The sequence below is a fragment of the Hipposideros armiger genome, unplaced genomic scaffold (assembly GCF_001890085.2).
Source record: "Hipposideros armiger isolate ML-2016 unplaced genomic scaffold, ASM189008v1 scaffold_235, whole genome shotgun sequence".
NCBI lineage: Eukaryota > Metazoa > Chordata > Mammalia > Chiroptera > Hipposideridae > Hipposideros > Hipposideros armiger.
Window position 1 is genome coordinate 1,538,323 of NW_017731585.1, and position 22,255 is coordinate 1,560,577.

General features: G+C 39.4%; 1 protein-coding gene across 5 annotated transcripts in view; it reads left to right on the plus strand.

Moving 5' to 3' along the window:
* The window catches only part of ERCC6 (ERCC excision repair 6, chromatin remodeling factor), an 82,108-nt gene that overhangs the window by 35,276 nt on the left and 24,577 nt on the right, over positions 1–22,255 (plus strand). For all 5 annotated transcript variants that reach the window (XM_019655091.1, XM_019655087.1, XM_019655088.1 and 2 more), the window contains 4 exons: positions 1,187–1,345; positions 8,209–8,344; positions 19,393–19,563; positions 20,049–20,225. In XM_019655091.1, the coding sequence (XP_019510636.1) occupies positions 1,187–1,345; positions 8,209–8,344; positions 19,393–19,563; positions 20,049–20,225 (643 nt within the window). The remainder of the gene's footprint in view (positions 1–1,186; positions 1,346–8,208; positions 8,345–19,392; positions 19,564–20,048; positions 20,226–22,255) is intronic.

Consider the following 22,255-nt stretch of genomic DNA (forward strand, 5'->3'; position numbering starts at 1 on the left):
ACAGCTAGAGTCAAACTTTTGGAATTGACTTGCAGAATACTGGGGGAAAGTTAATTATGACATATTTACTGAGAAAATATTAAGTAAAATGAGTTCAACAAGGACTAAAGTCCATAGTGAGATTTTAGGTGGATGTACCATGTACCAAATAGTAAACATTTGGACAGTAAAATAACAAAACCACTTTGTTTTATGGTGGAAGGCTCGTTAGTCTTGGTATTTTCTTTGAAAAAAAACAAACAAACTTGGATTTCATTATCTTTTAAGTGTTTTCTGCTTTAGATTATTTTTTAACTTGGCCTATATATCTTTATCCCATTCCATGATGTTAAATCTTTCACTCTCAAAAATTCTTTTTGCATTATTCCTTTTTTAAACTTCATTTTTAGATTATAGATTAAATGTGCTATTGATAGAGAATGAAAAACCAACTTTTTTTTTGTAGAAGGGACTGTGTTATTTCTTTGACCTGTACTCCTTATTTAAAATTTTAATAACTCTCATGTTTTTGTATCTATGAAAAAGTCCTTGGATCAAGTTCTGCTTTAATATATTAAAAAGACCTTTGTATTCCTGAGTCTTTAATCTGTTCTTTTTTGCATCTGCTAGTAATATGACAGAATCATCTGTTATGTACTAATTTTTTGAGCAGCTCTATTATTCAGACTTGTTTATGGCCTTAAAATTTAATTTAATTTTCCTATAAAAATAATATGATTACCAAGTGACTTTTCAGCAGTATATACTGTAGATTGTGGTAGTCTCTTGTCCTGCTTTTTGATGCTGTTCACACCTTTTTTTCCATAGAAAAGTTATTGGAACTTAAAAATCTAAAAATATTTGAGGCTTTTTTCCAGAAATATACTAAATGAAAAATAATAAGTTATGCTTATTTACAAAGCTATTTTTAATGTTGAAAAAGAAATGAAATAGTCTGCAATTATGCCATCTATCAGTTTAATTAGAAATGTGTTAACATTCTGTAAAGAAAAATCTGTGATTTTATGCCTAGGTAATCAAAAATGTATGACCTTATAAATATAATACTCATGTAAAACACATATCCAGCATGTTTCTCTGACTGGTACTAGAACCTAGCCAAATGATTAATTCATGAGTACTTTCTGTTATGATCTGTATTACCCACCATTTGCCATTTTCTTTTTCTTGTTGGTGTTTGTTGTAGGTACCAGCAGACAGGTGTTAGGTGGCTGTGGGAATTGCACTGCCAGCAGGCAGGAGGAATTCTGGGAGATGAAATGGGATTGGGCAAGACCATCCAGATAATTGCCTTCTTGGCAGGTCTGAGCTACAGCAAGATCAGGACTCGTGGTTCAAATTACAGGCAAGTGCTCCTCTGCAGACTGTCAGTCTGTGGAGCTCAATTAATATTTCATCAGATGTATTGCTGTGGAGGAGGGTTTTGTGAATTATTGATGACATTTCAATTACAATATTCCTTTAATTCTTTTAGTGGGGGACATCAAAGGAAAATTTTTACGAGACGATGGAGCTGTAGGGCAGGAGAAATTAAACATGTAACACTTTTAATGAATTCCAGGCATTGATGCTTCATTTTGCAGATGAGCCCCACTAGATATTTTGGGTCAATACAGTGTCTAAGGTTAGCTTCTGCAAATGGATTGTTTACAAACTCAATTATGTTAATATCAATAGTTTACACAATATGGAATTTTAAATTAGACATAATACTTTTAGTCCCATTTATTAAATTTTATAGTAAAATATTTGTTCTGGCAGGAGACCAGGTGAGCATTACACTAAATACAAAGTCTATTCATGGGGAAGTTGGAGCTTTTGAGAAGCCATTCTCCCGAATTTCTTTTATAATCAGTGTGCATGAGAGCGTTTAGATAGCACTTTTTTTTTTAAATGAAGTTACTCGTCTGCTCACTATGCTTTCTACCCCCTCTCCCAATCTTTAAGAATTTTATATAAATTCTAAGGCCAAAGTCTGAATGACTATCTAAAACGATAGAAAACTATGTTTAGATTTTAATCTTTACTCTCTTTAGGAATTTAAATAAACTATTAAAGCTGTAGTATTCTGAAAGAGTAAGCATTTAAACTGTGTTCGGTATGGTAGGACTGAAATACTTTGTTGAAATTGGTACACTGACTGTTTCCATATTTGAGCTGTAAATTGGCTTTATGTAAATCTGTATTGGTAAAAATAATGCTAGGTGAGTTATGTGGGCTATTTAACCTTGAACCCAGTTAACCTGAGAGCTTCTTAGATTCCAGTAACCTTACCTCGAATAACAACAGGAAGATGTTTAGCAGATGATTATGTCGTAGAAACTTCAGGCACTCACTAGATAAGATTGGGACACGCCTTAAAATGTTGTCAGTGCACCTGAAGTCAGCGGCTGCAGATAGCTCCTGTGCTGCACTCTGGTTCATTGGCTAAGATGTGCTTAGTAGAGAGCCAAATACAGACCATAAACTACTGAGCGAAGAAGTTTTTTCTTAATCTTCAGAATTTAGTGCCTTTTTTTTTTCGTCCTTCATTAATTTAGCAGATCAACACATCTCATGAGGCGTACTTAAAGTTTTGGAATATTTTAGGAATATTTATATAAATGGAGGAAGAAAAAAAACACTTGGAGACTTTAAAATACTAAATATTTTGTTGTTATTACAAGGAAGTTGTATTGAAGCAGAGATTTTTCTTCAAATGTTAGAATTCTATTGCATTTTGCCTGGAAATATGAAAACATTGTAGTTCAAGGGAAAAGTCAAAGTTGAAGATGGTCATTGAGTGTTTTCTTTTCTGTGACTGTCATTAGCACTTGTAAAAATGCTTTCTCTGTTCTAAATAAGCTCTTCAGTTAGCTTGGTTCTGTAACTCTACTTGGGTTTTTTTGTTTTTTTGTTTTTTTTGATACTAAAGAGTCCCAGGCTGCCCCACATAGTTTCTAGGACTGTCTTTCTTTCCGTAAATGATTTCTGGGATTTTCTTATTTCCCATCTCTTTCTTTCCTTTCTCTTCCTATTATAATGAAACGTGCCGGAATCCAATACTCTGGGCCTAGGAAGCCTAAAGTCATCCCTGCAGTGTAGTTTTGGTCTAAAAATTAAAACATGCTCTCTGGAGTAGTGACAACCCTACTAGGAGTGAAGTCAGGGCTAATAATGAGCAGCTGTAATCAATTAACTATCAATGCTCATAGCCTCTTTCCATAATGAAATAGTGTGGCACGTTGGCCTGTAGCCCAGATCGTCTTCATTAAGATAGTATTGGTAGAAGGGCTTCCCAGAATGTGGTCATATATCAGCCAAACAACTGGGCTCCTTATGAATAGAGGTGTACTGAGGAACTTGAGCCCTCCACTTCCATGTGCCAGAGCAAAATGTAACATTTTCTAACAATTTTATAACGTGCTCTCCTCTGAAACTAAGTGAACTTGGAGTTCTCCTCTATGTTTATGTCCGAAAAAAGTAGAGGTTCAAATGAAATTGAATATAGTCAAGTGCTGGGAGCCGGCATTGTTTCACTAGCTGTGCTCATTTCCTCTGAACTCTTGCAAGCTGTAGATTTCGGGGCCCTAATTTGAGATGGTTTTAGTATTGCAATTTTAAGGTCTCTGGGATGCCAAGAAGAAACTTCGTGGTAAAAGAAATTTTTTTTTAATGTGTTTTCTATGTGTGTGTGTTTTTAAGAGGGAGAAGCATCTTATATATGGTTCATAAACATCTATACTGGTTATTGTGTTCATAGTGTACACTCTATATTCTTATCACTTTGCCATTCATATTATAATGATGGGTCCCCCTAAATTTTACGGTGGAGAAGAAATAGGTTATTTATCTTTCAAACTCCAGTTAATACTTTAGAGTCTTGGATATCATTTAGTAAACTCCTAATTATAAATAAATGGCCTGAAAAAAGTTAAATATTTCAAAGGTAAATGTTTTATTTTGTAATTCTTGGTAAGTTCTAGGCTATTATAGATTTCCATCTTGCAGATTGAAATATTTGACTCTGGAACTGTTGGCTTGTCCTAAATTAATTTGGTAATCAATGATAATCAGAAATGAAAGGAATGGTAGCCAGTTTTGTAATTGATGCTAATCACTCCAGTACATTTAGCCATTTCTAATGCCCATCTCACCAGTATTGAGGGCTGGAAAGGGGGAGTTCAGTTGATGTGACTGTTAATGGATTTGATTGCCCCTTCTGTGGTTCAGGAACAATGTAGGTCTGCTCCCAGATTTTCACTCAGCGTGAAGACCTCCATAGTTGTCTACTGGGGGAGAATGGCAGAAATTAAAGAGCATAAAAAGGCCAAATAGATATTCAGCCAAAATAAAACATGGGCATTAAATGACAAGAGTGTGAGTCATCATTGTAGCAGTTTGCAGAAACATGTCATAAAAAAAGAGAAAACACTGTATAACCTGAAAAAGGTATGCATTTATACTTATTTGAAAGTGAGTTTGTTTTTAACTATTTTAGCCAGGTTTTGATTGGTTGTTTCCTGCTAAGGATGTATTGATGGTAACTTTATTCCCCTTGGAGGATATGGAGAAGCTGGTGCATTTAGTCCTTTTAGAAAGGAATATTGTCTTGGAAGGGCCACTGGCAGAGTCACGCTCTCCCCAGGAAACCTACAAGGGACCTGTGCTTGGTGAGGGGCAAGTAGGGTGTGGGAATTCTGCCGGGAGTGTCGGAGTCTCTTTCTGGCTTCTGTAGTCTGAGCCCTTTCTGTGGAGGAGAGGGGCAGTGACTATAGCTGGAGGTTGAGATGATTTGGAAGGAGGTGGGCACATTTTGTCTCATTGGAGTATAAGGGTAAGCCTCACGTAAGCTATGGCTTATTTTTCTATTAGAACTACAAGGTATATTTTAGTTGTGCAAAAGATTATTTTTAATATTTCAAACACTCTGTGATTTACTCTTAAGTTACAATTTTCCTTTTAAGTTCGAGTCATTTATTGAGATGTAGCAAGAAAATAAAAATCACCCATGGTCCCCAACTTAGAAACAATCTTGTAACCTTTCAATATATTTTTTTCCAGCCTTTAAAAAAATTTTGATTTAATAAAGCCAGTATCCACTAATTACCTCCTGTGGTTTAGGCATTGAGATCATTTGAAGAAAAGGCTTTCTCTGCCCTCAAGAAGCTTAGGAAGGACCTAACACACAGTGACAATAGGGTGATGCGTGTTATAGTAGGGTTAGTGTGGGGCTCTCATTAGTGGGGTTGTACCGAGGAAGGGTCCTTAGCCTGTGTGGAGAGAGGGACAGGGAAGAATCTAGAGAAGAAACTGAGGTCTGAAGGACAGATGAACCGTGGCTAGTATAAAAGGATAAGGGACAAGGCAAAGGGTGAGAGGTCAGGGTTATACGCTTTGTAGGAAGTGAAGCCAGAGCTGGCACGTGGAGTGCTGAACCTCAGGGGCAGGTGTTGGAGAGGGGCGGTACGAGGTGAGGCTGAAGAGATGAGCAGAGGTCAGATCCTGTGGTCTAATAGACCAGGCTCAGGTGTTTAGACTGTCCCAAGAACAGTGGGCAAACAACACTTAGGCAAAGGGATGACGCATCTAGATTTTGTTTTTTTGAAATGATTACGTTAGAAAGTACAGTAACTCAGGTGAGAGATGACAGTGACCAGAACTGGAGTATCAACAGTGTAGATGGAGACACAGGGTGGCTTTGAGAGGGATTTAGGAGGTTGATGTGACATGAACTCTATAGGTTGGGTAAGGTGGAGAACAAGAGGGGCAGACCAAGGACGAGACCTGGATTTCCAATTTGGGCACCTGGAGAAGAGGTGACAGTTCTTTCCTTTGGATTAGGAAACATGGGAAGAGGGCACGATTGGGCCGGTAGCGGGGTGGAGGGATGTGTGGTGCCATGGGGACATGTAAGTGATGTAAGTGAATATCAGCCAGCGATTAGACATCCAAGAATATGGTACTTTGGACTTCAGGAAGAGTTGTGGACTGGAGACCTATTGTAGATTTGGGTATCATCGGTGTAGAGAGAGTAATTGAAACTATGGGAATTAATGAGATAACACTGGGGAAGTGTGTGCAGCGTGCATCTAACGTCAAACATTCAACATCTGTGTTGGACAGAAAAAAGTCAGGAGGCAGGAAAATGACAGTTTAAAAGTGCCAGTGACTGACTGTTCCAGAGTGAGCGAGAGGCAAGCCTGTGGGTCTGCAGTGTTCTCAACTAGTAGTCTCTTAAAACATGAACTGAGCATAAATCTCGTGTTGTAGAAATTCCCAGAGTCACTTTGATGTGTTGAGTATTTATTTATGCGCTGACTAGCACCCGGCTCCTTGCAAGACTGCAGACGAAGGCAGCTACAGTAACGGGGGTGTTGCTGTGGTGGGGCACGGCTCGCAGCAAGGCGGAGGGATACCTGTTCCATTGTAACAGGAGGGCAAGGGAGGGCAGATGGCACAGACTCAGCCAGGCTCCTACAGTGTGCAATATACTAGGGTATTTTGACTGCAGGTAAATAAAACCCGGCCTCTAATTGGGTTAAACGTTCATTATATGTGTGATACACCTAGAAACCTACATAGTGGGTGGGCTATAGACACAGCAGGATCAGTAGCTTAGCAGTGTCTTCAGGGACCAGGTTCTTAAATTTTCCATTTAATGTTTCTGGGCTGAAACCACAGAAAGCAAAACCGAGAATAAGGGGGATACTGTCAGTCCTCCTTTACACTGCGCGAGCCAGTCTTCCCAGGTTCTGGAGTGGACTAGTGAGCGTCCCGGGGGGCGGTATGTGCTGACAGCCTGCTGTGTGTCCCCACCTCACTCTAGCCAGACTGGTCAGAGTCCCAGCCAGTTCATGGCTGGGAAGGAAGAGGGATACCTGCACAAAACTGGGGTTCTGTTAGGAAGGAGAGAGAGGACAAAAAGATGTGGAGATGGTGGCCACGAGCAGTCTGTCGGCTGGCTGCCTGTGTGTAAGTAAGTTGGGGAGATTCCATAAGTAATTTTGTTTTTTAAAAGACATTATGAACATTTTTCCAAGTTTTTAAATATCCTTCAAAAATGATGTTAGTGGTTATATGACACTCCATTTTATTTAACAAACTCTTATAGTATTTACTGTACAGTATTGTTGTAAGCACTTTACAGATATTAACTGATTTAATCTTTATATAGCTCTATATAATCAGTACTATTATTATTCCCACTTTAAGAGGGGAAACTGAGGTTCAGAGAGGTTAAGTAATGTGCCAACGATCACAGTTTGTGTGTGCAGAGCTGGGTTCAGACCCAGGCAGGGCCCCTAATCACTAGCCTGTTTTGTGTTAACAAGATGATTTAGTCAGCCCTTCTCTTATTTAAGGATGTTTAGGTAGAAATAGGAAATAAATAAATAGGAAAACTAGGCCCACTTTCTCCACAGTATAAGTAATGCTGCAGTGTGAATCCCGGTACATAAACGTTTCTTTGGGATTGCTGGGCGAGCATGTGACCGTTGTTGAGGCTCTTGCTGTGTCACACTCAGCTGCTTTACACAAGAACAGCGCAGCCTGCACTCCATGGCATGGGCTTTCCACTAGAAATGGCCACTGTATACTCCTCCCCTTTTTTATCATGTGGAGAAAAGAGCTGCACGATACATGAAAGAACAGGCTACAGCTTTCAGGAGACTGGCTCTGGGCATCGGTCCATCTCCTGGTATAACCATGTTGCCTTGTGCACGTCACCCTTCCAACCCCCAAACATGAGCATTTCAGTCTTGCTGACTTCCCAGGACTGTGAGATTAGTTGAAATTCTGAGGGTGAAAACTCTTGGTAGACTGTATAGGCTCAAACAAATTGAAGATGCTCTTATGTTCACTTAGGTGAAGATACACTATGTAATTAATACCTTCATTAATCTGGAATAGAGGAGAAAAAGTATTTTTGTCACATAATTTTTGTTTGATTTTCTTTTACTTTAGATATTATATTTTAATGTATTTTCTGGTGTTTTCTCTTAATACCTGTGTTTACTAATTGATGAATGGGATTGAAGAGATTTCACTTGGTTTTAACCTCAATAACTTTTTCTTTAAAGAAAATATCAATATGTTTCCATAGCTAGGATTTTCTTTTTTGAACTGTTTTTGAAAAGTTTTGTTTGTTTCTTTTTTGTTTTTTGGTAGTTGATCATCCATATGCTGTCATTGATGGTTGTGTTTTCTTCTTGGATGTTTTGGGTGCAGGTTCGAGGGGTTGGGTCCAACTCTAATTGTCTGTCCAACAACAGTGATGCATCAGTGGGTAAAGGAATTTCACACGTGGTGGCCTCCTTTCCGAGTGGCAGTTCTACACGAAACTGGCTCCTATACCCACAAAAAGGTAACATTACAACACTTCAGAACCTTTCGTTTGTTTTGTCTTAAAGCCCTCCATTTTACATACTTGTTTTTTCTTTGATCCATGTATTTCTCATAGGTATGTTTCTGTGTTTCTCTTCATGCGTTTAAACTTGTTACTGATTTATAGCTCTGTGTTTTTAAAACAATTCTGAACATAGGCTTTATCATTCACAGTCCCTAGTGGCAGTGTTGGCCAGTGAAACAAGTGGGCACGGCCTGAGCGCGTGAGTGGGCCTGTGAGTCAGGGACCTACATAACAGTTAACTGGCTAGATTGGGGGCACTGGCAGCTTTAAATGATTTTAGGAAGGTGGGTACAAAATGTCATATAATAAGTCTTAACTGGCAAATGCATGTGTTAATATTCTTTTCAAACACACTTTTAATGAACGAAAGAACAAGCTGCCATTTTGAGAATTTTACAATTTGCATTTGTTGCTTTTTAGTAATGATGATGAATCCTTGATAATCAGAGAACGATAATCACTGTATTTTCATAGTTGTATTTCCTCACTTATTCATAGTTTTAGCCACATTATCTAAAAGGAGGTTTAATCTGTGCTCTTGTGGGTAACCTAGATATATTGTATTATGCTTTTTTATGCTCATCTTTGTCTCACCATCTGGACTACAAGGTCCATAGAGTAGGACTGTGTCATACTCCTTTTTGTATCCCCGGTGCCCCATAAGCATTTGTTGAATAAACATTTTCACTGTGGGTTTGCAGGTTGTTTTATTGACAAGAAGTGGCCATTTATTATGAGTTCTTTCTTGCCTGTGTCTTTGGAGCTCTTGAGTGAGGTCTCGGGTACCCCATGAAAGAGCTCGTGAATGTTGGCCTCACTGAGTTAGACACACGTGAACCGCCACACTCCATTGTTCCTTTAATTTTGCCAATACTCCTTTCCTCCATATTCCCATCTTGTTTACGACTGTGAGTAAGCAGAACTTTGATAAAAGTGAATCAGGAATATCTATAATTTGGTAGCTCAAGTTTGGTGAGAACTTATACTAGATGTTGTCAAACTAACTGACTTTGCCCTGAATTTTAAATGATAAATGTAAAGTAAACTGAGTTTAAATATAAATGCTGTGATCCAAAAAAAATAAGCAGTGATGTTTTTAGCATCGTAATAACAGCTTAGATTTTTTTTTCTAGTCAAAATGAATTGTTGTGATCATCCTGTTATCACCCTTGTAAACATTTTTATTCCTGTTTTCACTTCCATTCTCTGTTGACACGTCTTAATTGTATTGTTTTGTATTGTAAATTCTGTAGCTCGATTCATTTATTGATGTTTGTCTTTAAAAGGCAAATTTTTCATATGTTCCTCTTTATTTGCTTTTCTTTTGGACTAGTGAAGTGTGTATATTTCTTTTTTTTTAATTAATTTTTTTTATTGATTTTTATTGTTTCAGGTGTACAGAACAATGCAGTAGTTATCCTTTTCACCCTTCATATAGAAACAACCCCCCACCCCATATACTGCCTTCCCACCCCCAATATCATACTTATCTATTACAATTCCATTGACTCCATTCCGACACTCTACTCCACATCCCGTGACTATATGTATATATAATTATAGTTGACATACAATATTATTCAATATCAGCTTCAGAAATAACAGTGCAGTGGTAAGGCCTCTACGCCGACTTTGAAGTGGTCTCCCTAACAAGACATGAATCCATCTGGCCCCCTAGAAAATATTTACAACATTATTGATTATATTCCCCAGACTGTCTTGTCTATCCCTGAGGCCATATTGAGTTACCAATTTGTATTGTCTCAACCCTTCCCCTTCTCCTTCATCCCCACCCCCTCCCAACTAGCAACCCTCAGTTTTTCCTCTGTCTCTGAGACTATTTCTGTTTACATTTCTCATTCAGTTTTTTAGAATCCATGTATAAGTGAGATCATATGGTATTTGTCTTTCTCTGACTGACTTATTTCACTTAGTATAATGTTCTCTAGTTCCATCCGTATCGTTGCAAATGGTACTATTTCCTTCTTCTTTATAGCTGAGTAATACTCCATTGTGTAAATGTACCATACTTTCTTAATCCAGTCATCTACCGATGGGCATTTCGGTGTTTTCCAAGTCTTACCTATTGTGAATAGCACTGCAATGAACATAGGGGTGCATGTATTTTTTCGGATTAATATGCCTTGGGGTTTTCTGGATAAATACCTAAGAGTGGAATTGCTGGGTCATATGGTAGTTCCATTTCCAGTTTTTTGAGATACCTCCATACTGATTTCCATAGTGGCTGCACCAATCTGCAGTCCCACCAACAGTGCACCAGGGTTCCCTTTTCTCCACAACCTCTCCAGCATTTGTTGTTTGTTGACTTATTGATGATAGCCATTCTGACCGGAGTGAAGTGGTATCTCATTGTGGTTTTTATTTGCATTTCCCTAATGATTAGTGAGGTTGAACATTTTTTCATATGCCTGTTGGCCATCGGTATGTCCTCTTTAGAGAAATGTCTCTTCATATCCTCTGCCCATTTTTTAATTGGGTTGTTTGTTTTTTTTGGTGTTGAGTTGCATGAGCGTTTTGTATATTTTGGATATTAACCCCTTATCAGATATCTTGTTGACAAATATTGAAGTGTGTATATTTCATACCTTCACTTGGAACATGGCTCACCTGCATTCCCTCTGTAATTATACCTGAAGAAATACCTTCATGTAGATGAAATACATTGACTCATTAATGGAAAAAATAGATTAACATTGGTCAGTGTCTCTGTAATGCTCCCTTAACTTGTTCAGGGGACAAACCTTAAAGAATAGATATTTCATTCTTATTTACAGTGATTCCACCTTCTGAGGTTGTTTTGCAGACACAGACACATGGATACATATGACTGGTTGTTCATAATTTTTTTCAGTGCTTTACAGTTCACCAAGGACTTTAACTTGAAGTTTCTTAACTTTTGAGGAAAAGTGGTAGTCTTGCGTTTTTATTCTCACCCTTACCTCTTTCTACTGTTCCTTTTTCATTGTAAAATATTACAGATCTCTAAAGACGTAAACTGTTATGCAAAGGATCAAGATGATGTGCTCTTGCATCATTCAAACCATAGTCTCGACTTAGAAACACAAGCAGTTTATTGTTTATTAGGAATACTAATGTCATTCTACTAATTGTGATGATGACACATCAAAAATGTGTTAATTCCTTTGCACAGACCTTGTTAGTAATACTTCCAAGATCAAAATCTTGGCTTTTGGATTCAAGCACCAAAGAAGTATTTAAATGATCCTTCTGCTCTGTCCTATTTTATTTGTAGGTACAGATCTTTGTCACCACCTCCTGCACACCTGTTGGCTCACAGATGTGCGTTGGATTGCAGTAGAGTTGTTTCTTAATCATATTTCAAATATTCTGCCAGTGCCAGCCTGGCCTCTGAGCCAACCTTTTTATGTCTGACTTCCTTTCCATCCTTATCAGCTGCGATTCCTTTGTTTTATGGGAGCTTTCTGTGCCCGCTGGCTGTCCTGTGTACTTATAATAGTGGTTCCAGCATAGGGACTTTCAGTGCTGGGGAAATAAGGAAGAGAAGGGGATTTCTCTTTTAGATACTTACAAAAGTAATAATGCCAGAATTGTTCTGCTCATCGTTCAAATGTATTATCATCTTTATTATCCTAATGATTTGTTGTATCTGATATGACAAAATTTTGAAATTTTTGCTTTTAGAGACCGTATCAAATGATCAGTTTCTGAGTGATGCGCATGTATCATTCTTCTTCCCTAAATAGACTTTTAGCTTACCACCTCTTTTAACACTTGATCCTATGTTATCTTTGTTAATATTCTATTTGAGAGCATAATTTAGAATTATCAAATACCATGCAAAAAATGTGTGGCTAATATTTCCAACCAACCAATCAAATCAGATAAAAGACATCTTAGCCTTCTGAATCTCCTTTTATGATCAGTTGAAATCTCAGTTAATAGGAGTCAAAAGATTTTCCCTTTCTTGTTATATTTTGTGACCCCTTTTTCTAACATAGAGAAACTTGATGTGTGAATCAGTTAATATTTATTTGTTGAATAACTATAAACATAATATTCCAGGTATTTGATGCTGTTAGGCTCCAAAAAATGGATATGTTGTTTTTAACTGACCTTGAAAAGCTAACCGTTTTCTTAGGGAAAGAAACAGTTGTCACTTTATGTCTCTCCCACCTTTTTGTTCTATGTAGGATATAGTAATTCTGTGGAATAGTAATTCAAAGAGTTTTATCTCATTTTGATTAATTCATGGCATTTAGAGGCTCCGGAGTGGGAAATGCAACCATGGTATAATGGTTTAAAGCATAGATTTTGTAACTACAAGACCAGGGTTTGAGTCCTGGATTTGTCATTTTATAGCTTTGTGTCCCTTGGGCAAGCCACTTAACTTCTCTGAGCCTAGTTTGATCTCCTGCAAAATGGGATTTTTTTGGTAATTTTGTGAGTATTTGTTGGGTTAATATGTGTGCAGGAAAAGGTTACATTTACTCAGGTAATATTTACTTAGAAAAAAAGAATATTGTAGACCTCTTTATCTCAATAGTTGAGAAAAGAGGCTCCGACATTGTGATTCATTCAATATAAATACATTCTGGATAGAAGGTTCACACCTGCTTTATAAAAATATGTGCATGATGATTCACGTGTAGACCTTTTTTTTCATGTCCAGATACATTTGGCCCCAAATGAAATAGAATGTTAAAATTCTTTTGGGGAACTACAAGGAGTGGTTAAAGAACAAACCAACCACACAGAAACATGGGCATCTGATGAAACTATCATTGTGTGTTCTTTAAAAAGGCCTGTTTTCTGAAACACTAAAGTAACACAGCTTGGCTTTTTTAAAAGCTGGATGGAAGTCAAGTAAAAACATAACAAAAGTAGGGAAGGGCCACACAGCCCCTCAAGCATCCTAAATATTTCAACCCGTTCCAGGTACACAAATTACTACGCAGAGTGATGTAGTTCCTATTAACTTCAGAAACATGTATACACCTGATAGAAGAAATAATAGATGCTGCGCTCGTTCTGTGAGGTATATCGTAAAATTATGTTGCTGGAGCCCTTTTTTCTTCATTGTCAGCACAAATCCTTGTTTATTAAACATTTAGCTTGAAGGAAATTTTAATTAATTACAGGTGCAGCAACTCCTGCCTGGGAAGCTGCCGGGCTGTTTGCCGTGAGTGGCCTTCGCGTGGCGTGCTCCCTCCGCTCCCGCTGCCTGACAGAGTGATTTATGGCTGCTGTTTTCCACCAGTCCACTGTTTGCCCTCTAGGAGCGATTGGTCTCCTGAGCCCCTGTAATAACAGCAGTCCTTTCACAGACATCTTAGTGACAACAGCACTGCATTCAGTAAGTCAGGCTAATTGCAGATGTACCCTATTAATTGCAAAAGCTAGGAGAGGTTACATATTTTACAAGCTTTTAATTTGAAACCGCCCGAGATGAATTGTCTTAAGTGTTTGGATATAGATGTCCATAATATTCAACAATTCACCATTATTGAAACTCCATGCTGGGCAGTTACAGAATTTTGAGATTGAATCAGGTGAAAACAAATAGCCTTAGATGTGTGCTTACCCAATGGCTGTTAAGTAAGTGGAGGTTATCTTTTCAATGGGGACATTTTCAAAATTTTCTTATTCTTTTTTATAGAAGTTTCTTCTAAATCCTTGTTCATCATTATCCATCTATAGCGAACATTACAGAGTTTTTCAAATAAACTTCAGCCCTTAAATGTACAAAACAAGCTGAACATCGTTCTATTGGTATGTATTCCTGAGGCTCGGTGTCACTTGTTTAAGTTGGTGAAGTGATGTCAGGAATCCAGCTCAGGGTGGTGGTCCTGGGAGGTCAGTTGCATGACCATGGCGGGTCTGTGATCCAGCAGCTAGGAGTTCCGTGAAGCACATTTGCAGGGTTTGGTTGTGACCCAGTGGATACTTTATGAATGAGAGTGGTAATTTAACTTCTGCTATCTTTCAAGCCCCAGACATTGGAGTTGTTTTCATCTCCCCTTTCTCTGTGCATACAAACAGCTCTGTGCCTGGAGAATGGGGCCTGGAGCATCCGGGCTTGTTTGCTGTCGTCTCATGCCCTACCTGCTTTATGACTCCTAGCAGCCACAGCTCTTCTGGAAGGGAAATGCGGGTAGAGTTGGGATAGCTGCCTGCCCAGAATCGCCATGGAAAATTTAGATGTGCAGAAACTATTAAAATCGTCAATGGCTTCTGAAAGTCCCAGAATGGTGTGGTGAGGGGCTTGGGGTGGAGCAGTGCATCTCCTGGCAGCCTGCTTTCCTTCACTGGGCACTGGCAGGTGGCGGGGCCAGTGGTGGTGGAGTAGACTGGGATCAGGGAGGAGTGACAAGGTGAGTCCTGTTTGTGAGGCTGTGAGCCTTGAGGTATTTACAGCTGCATTCATCATAGGTAGAAAGTCAGGTTAAATCAGGCATGGCCTTCAATGTGGTATTGAGCAGGCACTAAAACTGCATAGGAAGATGGCAAAATAGCGGTCATATAATAACACAGTTCGCACCTTTTGATGACAGCTAGGCACCAGCTATGGTAGCTATTCTCTGAAGTGTTATTGCCTCTGAAGTGTTGAGTGCATCATGACATATGAGAAGACAGTTTCCTCCTCTTCATTTGCCTCTTTGAAAATTTCCTTGGCCCTTGTTATATTTTTTTATTCTATTGAATTAAAAAATATTCTAATCCTTGTTTATTAAGATAATATCATTTTTGGAGATATTGGATTTTATAAAATTTGTATGATTGTAATTATGTGAATTGTTATATTAGGTATCCTGATATTTATATATTCTTATATTCCTATAATAAGCCTTATTAGGTTAATATATTGCTGGATTTTATTATAGTATAATGGTTCTCTAATGTGTTTTATCTGTCAGTTTTGAAAACAGGCTTTTGCTAGCTTTATATTAATGATTTGGAATGCACTGTATCTTTTTCTGTATTTTGGAACAGTTTAAATAACAGAATCGATTCCTGCTTTGCTCCTGAAATCCTCTGGGGGTGGTAGACTTGGTGGGAAGAGTGTAACGTCTTTTCCAAGTTCTGCAGTATTGGTCTGATTGGTTTGTCTCCTTTTTCTTGTGTCCATTTGGTACTTTATTTTTCTAACAGTCGTCCTCTTTCAGAAGTTCAGAGCTTTTGGCATTAGACCACATGAGGTGTGGTTAACATTTCGTGTGCTCTCCGCCGCGGTGGCCCTCTATTGACAGTTCTCATGCTGTGCGTCTGAATCTCTTCTTTGGGCTGACTTTTCAGAGCTTTGTCTGTTCTGGTTGGTGTTTTCAAAGAGTTATTTAGTTTTTTGCTTTATCAATTCTACCAGGGTTTTTTCTTTAAGATTCACTAACTTTTGTTTTTATCTTATTCTCTCATTTTCCTTTTTTCAGCAGATTGTATTGACTGCCGAGTTTGATTTCAGCCTTTTTGACTAGAGTGTAAAGAATGAGTCTTCTTTGTGTGGGCCAAAGCTCTGCTGATAGCTAGTAAAAGGAGCTCACTAATGATGATACTCAGATCCCTTGCATCTTAATTTTTAAATATTTTGTTTTCTTTGATGTTACTTTCTCTCTTCTGATCTGTCAGACTCTGAGAGGCTACAGTCAGGTCCCCTGAAAGCTGTGGCTCTACCACTCTGTCAGCGCAGATGTAAGGAACTTGCTTTTGTTTCGTAGCATTGCTTCTTGGTAGGTAAAGTTTCACGGCACATTTTTCTTTGTGTTGTCTCATTTAAAATAGAAATTATCCCTCTTTTTTCTGTTCACTTCTTTTTTTTTTTAAAGATTTTTATTGGGGATTTGGGGAGGAGAATATTGTGTTTTTCCAGGATCCATCAGCTCCATGTCAAGTTGTTGTCCTTCAGTCTTAGTAGTGGAGGGCGCAGCTCTGCTCCAAGTCCAGTTGCTGCTTGCGCTTGCAATCTAGTTGCAGGAGAACATAGTCCACCATCCCATGCAGGAGTTGAACTGGCAATCTTGTTACACGCTGAGCCACCCGGCTGCCCCTGCTCAGTTCAAGGTGCGGTTTTCAATCTTAGTTGCAAGGGGTTGGGAGTAGGGGGGTGGAAGAGGGGGTGGCGGCGCAGCCCACCCTCCCATATGGGTGTCAAACTGGCAACCTTGCTACTAAGAGCATGTTCTCTCACCAGCTCAGCTCGGGCGCAGCTCACTGGCCCATGTGGAAATCAAACTGGTGACCCTGTTGCACAGAGCTCGTGCTCTTAACCAACTGAGCCACTCGGCTGGCTTCTGTTTACTTCTTTTCATCTGATATTTATATTTCTAATCCTGCCCTATTTTTTTGTTTACTTTTCCTTGGTATATCTTTGATAATTCCCATATTTTCTACTTCTAGTGCCAGTCTACTTTGGGTTTCTTTTAAACATGAGAGTGTTTTTGCCATACTTACCCAGTGAAAGCCTAGCTGCTAGTAACCCACTGTCACATAACCCACTGTCATGTCAAACCCCTGACATGATTAGTCTTTTTTGCTCTGTCGTAGTTTGAGAGTTCTGCAATCTATTTCTTGTTTCATATTTATGCCAAAGTAGTAACTGTTAATCAGTAAGTGGGCATGAATGTTTAGCAAATGTCTATCAGCCTATTTTTATCTTGTGGTTAAGAATTAAACAATATCTGTCACCCCGTTCTGCCCCTGGACAGGGTCAGATTTTTAGTTCCCGTGTATTTTCCCCTATTCTCACTCTAGGTTTTGTTAAACTAAACCAGAATTATAGCAACACTTAAAAATATCTCCCTTTTTATATTTTAGATCCTTTCTTAGCAGTGTTTTAGTGTTTACCTAATTATTGTTTTTTTAAAAGATTTTTATTGGGGAATTTGGGGGATGGGAACAGTGCTGGGGAATTGGGGGAAGGGGAACAGACAAGTTGCTGTCCTTTTGTTCTTCAGTCTAGTTGTGGAGGACGTTGCTTCACTGGCCCAAGCTGGCACTATCATTGCGCTCTTCCCGGGCAAGGCAGATCAGTCGCCGGCTTCTGGACGGCCGCTCACTGCGGCTGCTGGCCGCTCACGTTGGCTGCTGGCTACACACGGTAGCCCATGGCAACCCACTGCAGCCGGGGCTGCAGCCTACGCTGTGTCTGGTGACTCACAGCAGCCCAGCTCCAGGTTGAGCTGTTGTTCAGCATCTTAGCTGTAGAGGGCAGTGTCACTGGCCCTCATATGTGGGATCCGAACCAGGGCCCTCTGGCGTCCCAAGCCAGTTCTTAACCATTGCACCACTCGGCTGGCCCACTTAATTATTGTTTTAATAATTTATTTTAAAAACTGGTATATATATTACATGTAATTTTCCCTTAAGAATTTTTTCTTTTATAGTAAAGTAAGAGGCAGTGTTACCTAATATTTAGTTAATACTATTGGGTTGTTGGAAAAGTCATGACACATTTTTGCATTGAAAAACATAGAAAAATACGTCATGACTTTCCCGACAACCCAATAGCTTTGGAGTTGGCTGCCTTTCCACATTCAAATCCTGACTCTGCCATTTACCAGCTGTGTGACCTGATACATTATTTACTATTTCTAAGACACAGTTTTCTCATCTGTAAAACGGGAGTTAGTAGAGGACCCTGTCCTCTGTCAGAGTTGCCATGTCAGTGACAGGCTTTCCTGTTGGGGAGGTCTGTTGTCTGTGGGCATACCTTCTGACCCTGGAAAGGAACCATGTCCTCTTAGTGACTGCACCCCTACACCTCTGGATGTCACATAGCATACCTAGCACGCTCCTGCTGGTTTATTTTCTGTCCTTGCCTGTCTGAATATGGAGTTTGTTTTTCCTGTCAAGCATGACTGCTAATTCGGATCAGTGAAGAGTTCCAGGGTCACTGCTTTACCCCCAGAACTATGGAAAGACTTCCCTTTGCTTTCTGACATGTTTAATGTTACAGAAAAGATGTTCAACACTGATAGAGCCTTTTTCCTCTGCAGGGAATCTCTTTTTGTTTTGTTTTGAAGCTATAGCATTTTCTCTTGTTTTTATTTATTTTTGGAATTCAGACAGCTCTTCGGTATATGCGTAGGTGTATGTTTTTATCAACGTTTCTGCTTGACACTCTAGGATTTTGCTCTATAGACTCAAGGCTCTCCTCAGAATTTTTTTCTACATTAAAAAAAAAAATCATTGCTTTTTTTTTTTAAAGATTTTATTGGGGAATTGGGGGAAGGGGAACAGACAAGTTGCTGTTGTTTTTGTTCTTCAGTCTAGTTGTGGAGGATGTTGCTTCACTGGCCCAAGCTGGCACCATCATTGCGCTCTTCCCGGGCGAGGCAGATCAGTCGCCGGCTTCTGGACAGCCGCTCACTGTGGCTGCTGGCCGCTCACGCTGTGGCCGGCGACTCACGGCAGCCCAGCTCCAGGTCGAGCTGTTGTTCATTCAGCATCTTAGCTGCAGAGGGCAGTGTCACTGACCCTCATATGTGGGATCCGAACCGGGGCCCTCTGGCATCCCAAGCCAGTTCTTAACCAATGTGCCACTCAGCCGGCCCAAAAAATCATTGCTTTTAAGTGTTTTTACTCTATCCTCCTGGAATTCGTGTGATAAATCATTAGAACTTCAGTATTTGTTTTTCTTATCTCCTTGGCTTTTCTCTCATTTTCTTGCTTTTGTTTTCAAATAAATCACTGTCCATCTACCTTGTTCTAAGTTTAACAAGGATTGACACAAAGGATGTTTTGGAAAAATAAAAATTGGGTAAATGTTTATATATTATAACTTTTTCTGGTCTTCTTTTGAGCCCCCTACCCCAATAGTGGATATGTTAGTCAATGTTTACCACTTAGAGATAAATGAAACATACAGTAAACTTCTATTGCTGATAATATATATGTTTGCATACATACATATAAAGTGCTTTGGATTACATCATGATTGGAAGATTGTCATTTTAAGAGTGATGCTCAATAATTTAACTTCTTATTTAAAACTGCCTTTATCATTTTAGGAGAAACTAATTCGAGATATTGCTCATTGTCATGGAATTTTGATCACTTCCTACTCCTACATTCGCTTGATGCAGGATGATATTAGCAGGCATGACTGGCACTATGTGATCTTGGATGAAGGACACAAAATCCGAAACCCAAATGCTGCCATCACCCTTGCTTGCAAACAGGTATTACCTCATATAACAAGGGGGATTTCCAGTTGGATCATAGTATTTAATTGAGAATAAACTCCCTGATTTAGTAACACATTTATGGAATATCTTTTATTATGCCTTTACATAAGGAATTTGAAATATACATTTTGCCTTAATGCAGAAAATTATTTATTCTTGCCCTTAATCATGTTTTGTAAAATTCTAATTGTTCACATTACTTAATGTCTCTTGTTAGAATGTCAGTTGTTAGAATGTAACCAAATCTAACTCAAATCTATAGTATTCAGCTTGAACAATGAGAAAAAATTTTCCCAATTTTTTTATCTGTATGTAATTAAAGAATTAAAATTGCATAAAATGTTTATGTTTTGGAGAAGACCAAAATGATGCATAAATGTGTTAAATAAAAAGATTGCGTGGGAGTGTTTTGGGGTAGGGTTGGTGATCATCTGTTAAGAGGTAAATTTAATCAAGACATATTTTCTTTTCCAAAACAGTTCCGCACCCCTCATCGCATCATCTTGTCTGGCTCACCGATGCAAAATAACCTCCGTGAGCTGTGGTCGCTCTTTGACTTTATCTTCCCAGGAAAGTTGGGCACATTGCCCGTGTTTATGGAGCAGTTCTCAGTCCCCATCACCATGGGGGGATATTCAAATGCCTCCCCAGTACAGGTAATGTATTAGGCAGGTAACACTTTCAGCATTTTAATATTTTAAATGTTCCTGCTCAGTACTATACTCTGTAGCCAAGTCATTCAGAATATTAGGGAGATGGCCAAGCTTATAAATTAGTATCTGATAAAAATGACAAAATTCTTTTTGCTTGATAGCTTGGATTTTTCCAGATGAGTTTTTAAAAATCTTGAAAAATATTCAAGAGTAGTCAGGAATTATGAGACAATTGCGAATCAGTTCTGTACAACATATAACAGTGCGAATTGGGGTAGTGCATCTTATAAAGTTGTCTGAAGGCTTAGAAAAGAGGAACCTGAAGGGCGATTGTTCGGGGAAGACTTAATGAGACACATATCCCTTATTCTGATTCTGGGAAAACAGGTGGAGAAGGATGAGGGCATTCTAGATTAGGGTAACAGTGTGGAGGCAGCCACATTATATGCGCATAGGCAGGGGAGAGACATGCTTGACTAGACTGGAGATGCTGGTGGGGGAGTAGCAGGCGAGCTGAGGATTCTGGCATTGAGAGCGTTGAAAGGGAGGTAGAGCTCTTAGGCAAAGAAGTGTCACAGAGGGTGCCTGAGCAGGACCCTAGAATAGGGCTGTTCTCAGTGGGTCACTCAGGCTGTGGGTAGTTGTGGGAGGAGGCTGGCATTGAGATACCTGCAGGAATCATTGGGGTGAGGGTTATAAGGACTTGGACCTGCACCTGGACCTCGGTGGTGGTCCTGAGAACAAAAGTGGAGAGCAAGTGCCCCGGGAGGCATTTTCTTAGGCAGAACAAACAAGGTGTGGAGGTTAATAAGATAAAGGAAATGGGGTAGGGGTGGTGAGCTTGCTGCAGCTGACCCCTGAGGTTTTAGGCCTGGATGACTGGCAGCATGGGGCTGTCACAGATAGGAACATCAAGAGGCGAAGCCGATCTGAGGACAGGATCCAGCCTGGGTGAGAGGCAGAGTTTCTGCATAGCTCTCAGGGGGCCTGTACCTGCCAGGTCACAAAGAAGCTTTTCACCAAAAGAGACGTGCTTATGTTTTGAAGTGTTGGGTCTTCGGAAGAGTCATGATGCATGTTTGCTACAGATGGCACTTGTTCATTTTTGGAAGTACTAGAGTCATCCGCATCTGTTATTGCTATGTCATTTGACAGCTGACCATTCTAGCTTCATTCTAAAAAAAATTGAGCGATTTTGTTGAGTTTTGGAGATTTTACAACAAGTTGAAGATGGAAGACCAAACTCTGTATTTTTGCCATATTTTACTGTTTTACTTCCATAAAGGGAAGAAGGCGTGTCAAGCTTGTGAAAAGTTGCATAAAGTTTATGGTGACAATGCTCTACAAGAACGTCAGTGCCAACAATGGTTCACGAAATTCCGTTCTGGTGATTTTTATCTCAATGATACTCCTTGGTCAGGGAGGCCCACAGAGGTTGATGACAACAAAAAAAAGGCATTGATCGAGTCAAACCCACGTTACACGACATGAGAGATTGCAGAAACATTGAACATCCATCATTCAAGCGTTCATGACCACCTGAAGAAGTAGGATACGTAAGTAAGCTCGATATTTGGGTTCCGCATGAACTCAAAGAAGTTCATTTGACAGCTCATATAAACATTTACAATATGCTCATTAAACGTGAGGAAAGCGATCCTTTTTTGAAGCGACTGATAACTGGTGATGAGAAGTGGACTGTTTACAACAATGTGGTGCGCAAACAGTCTTGGTCCCGACGTGATGATTTGCCTCAAACGACATCTAAAGCAGACATTCATCAGAGGAAGGTTATGCTCTGTGTGGTGGGACTTTAAAGGTGTCGTGTTTTTTGAGCTCCTACCAAGGAACCAAACAATCAATTCGAATGTGTATTGTCAGAAATTGGACAGTGCAGGGACGGCCGAGTGGCTCAGTTGGTTAAGAGCTCGCTCAAGAGTTTGAGCTCTGAGCAACAGCGGTTCAAGTCCAGCCCGAGCTGAGCAGCCGCTGAGCTGCCAACAGGTAGCAGGGTGGCTCAGCTAAAAAAAAAA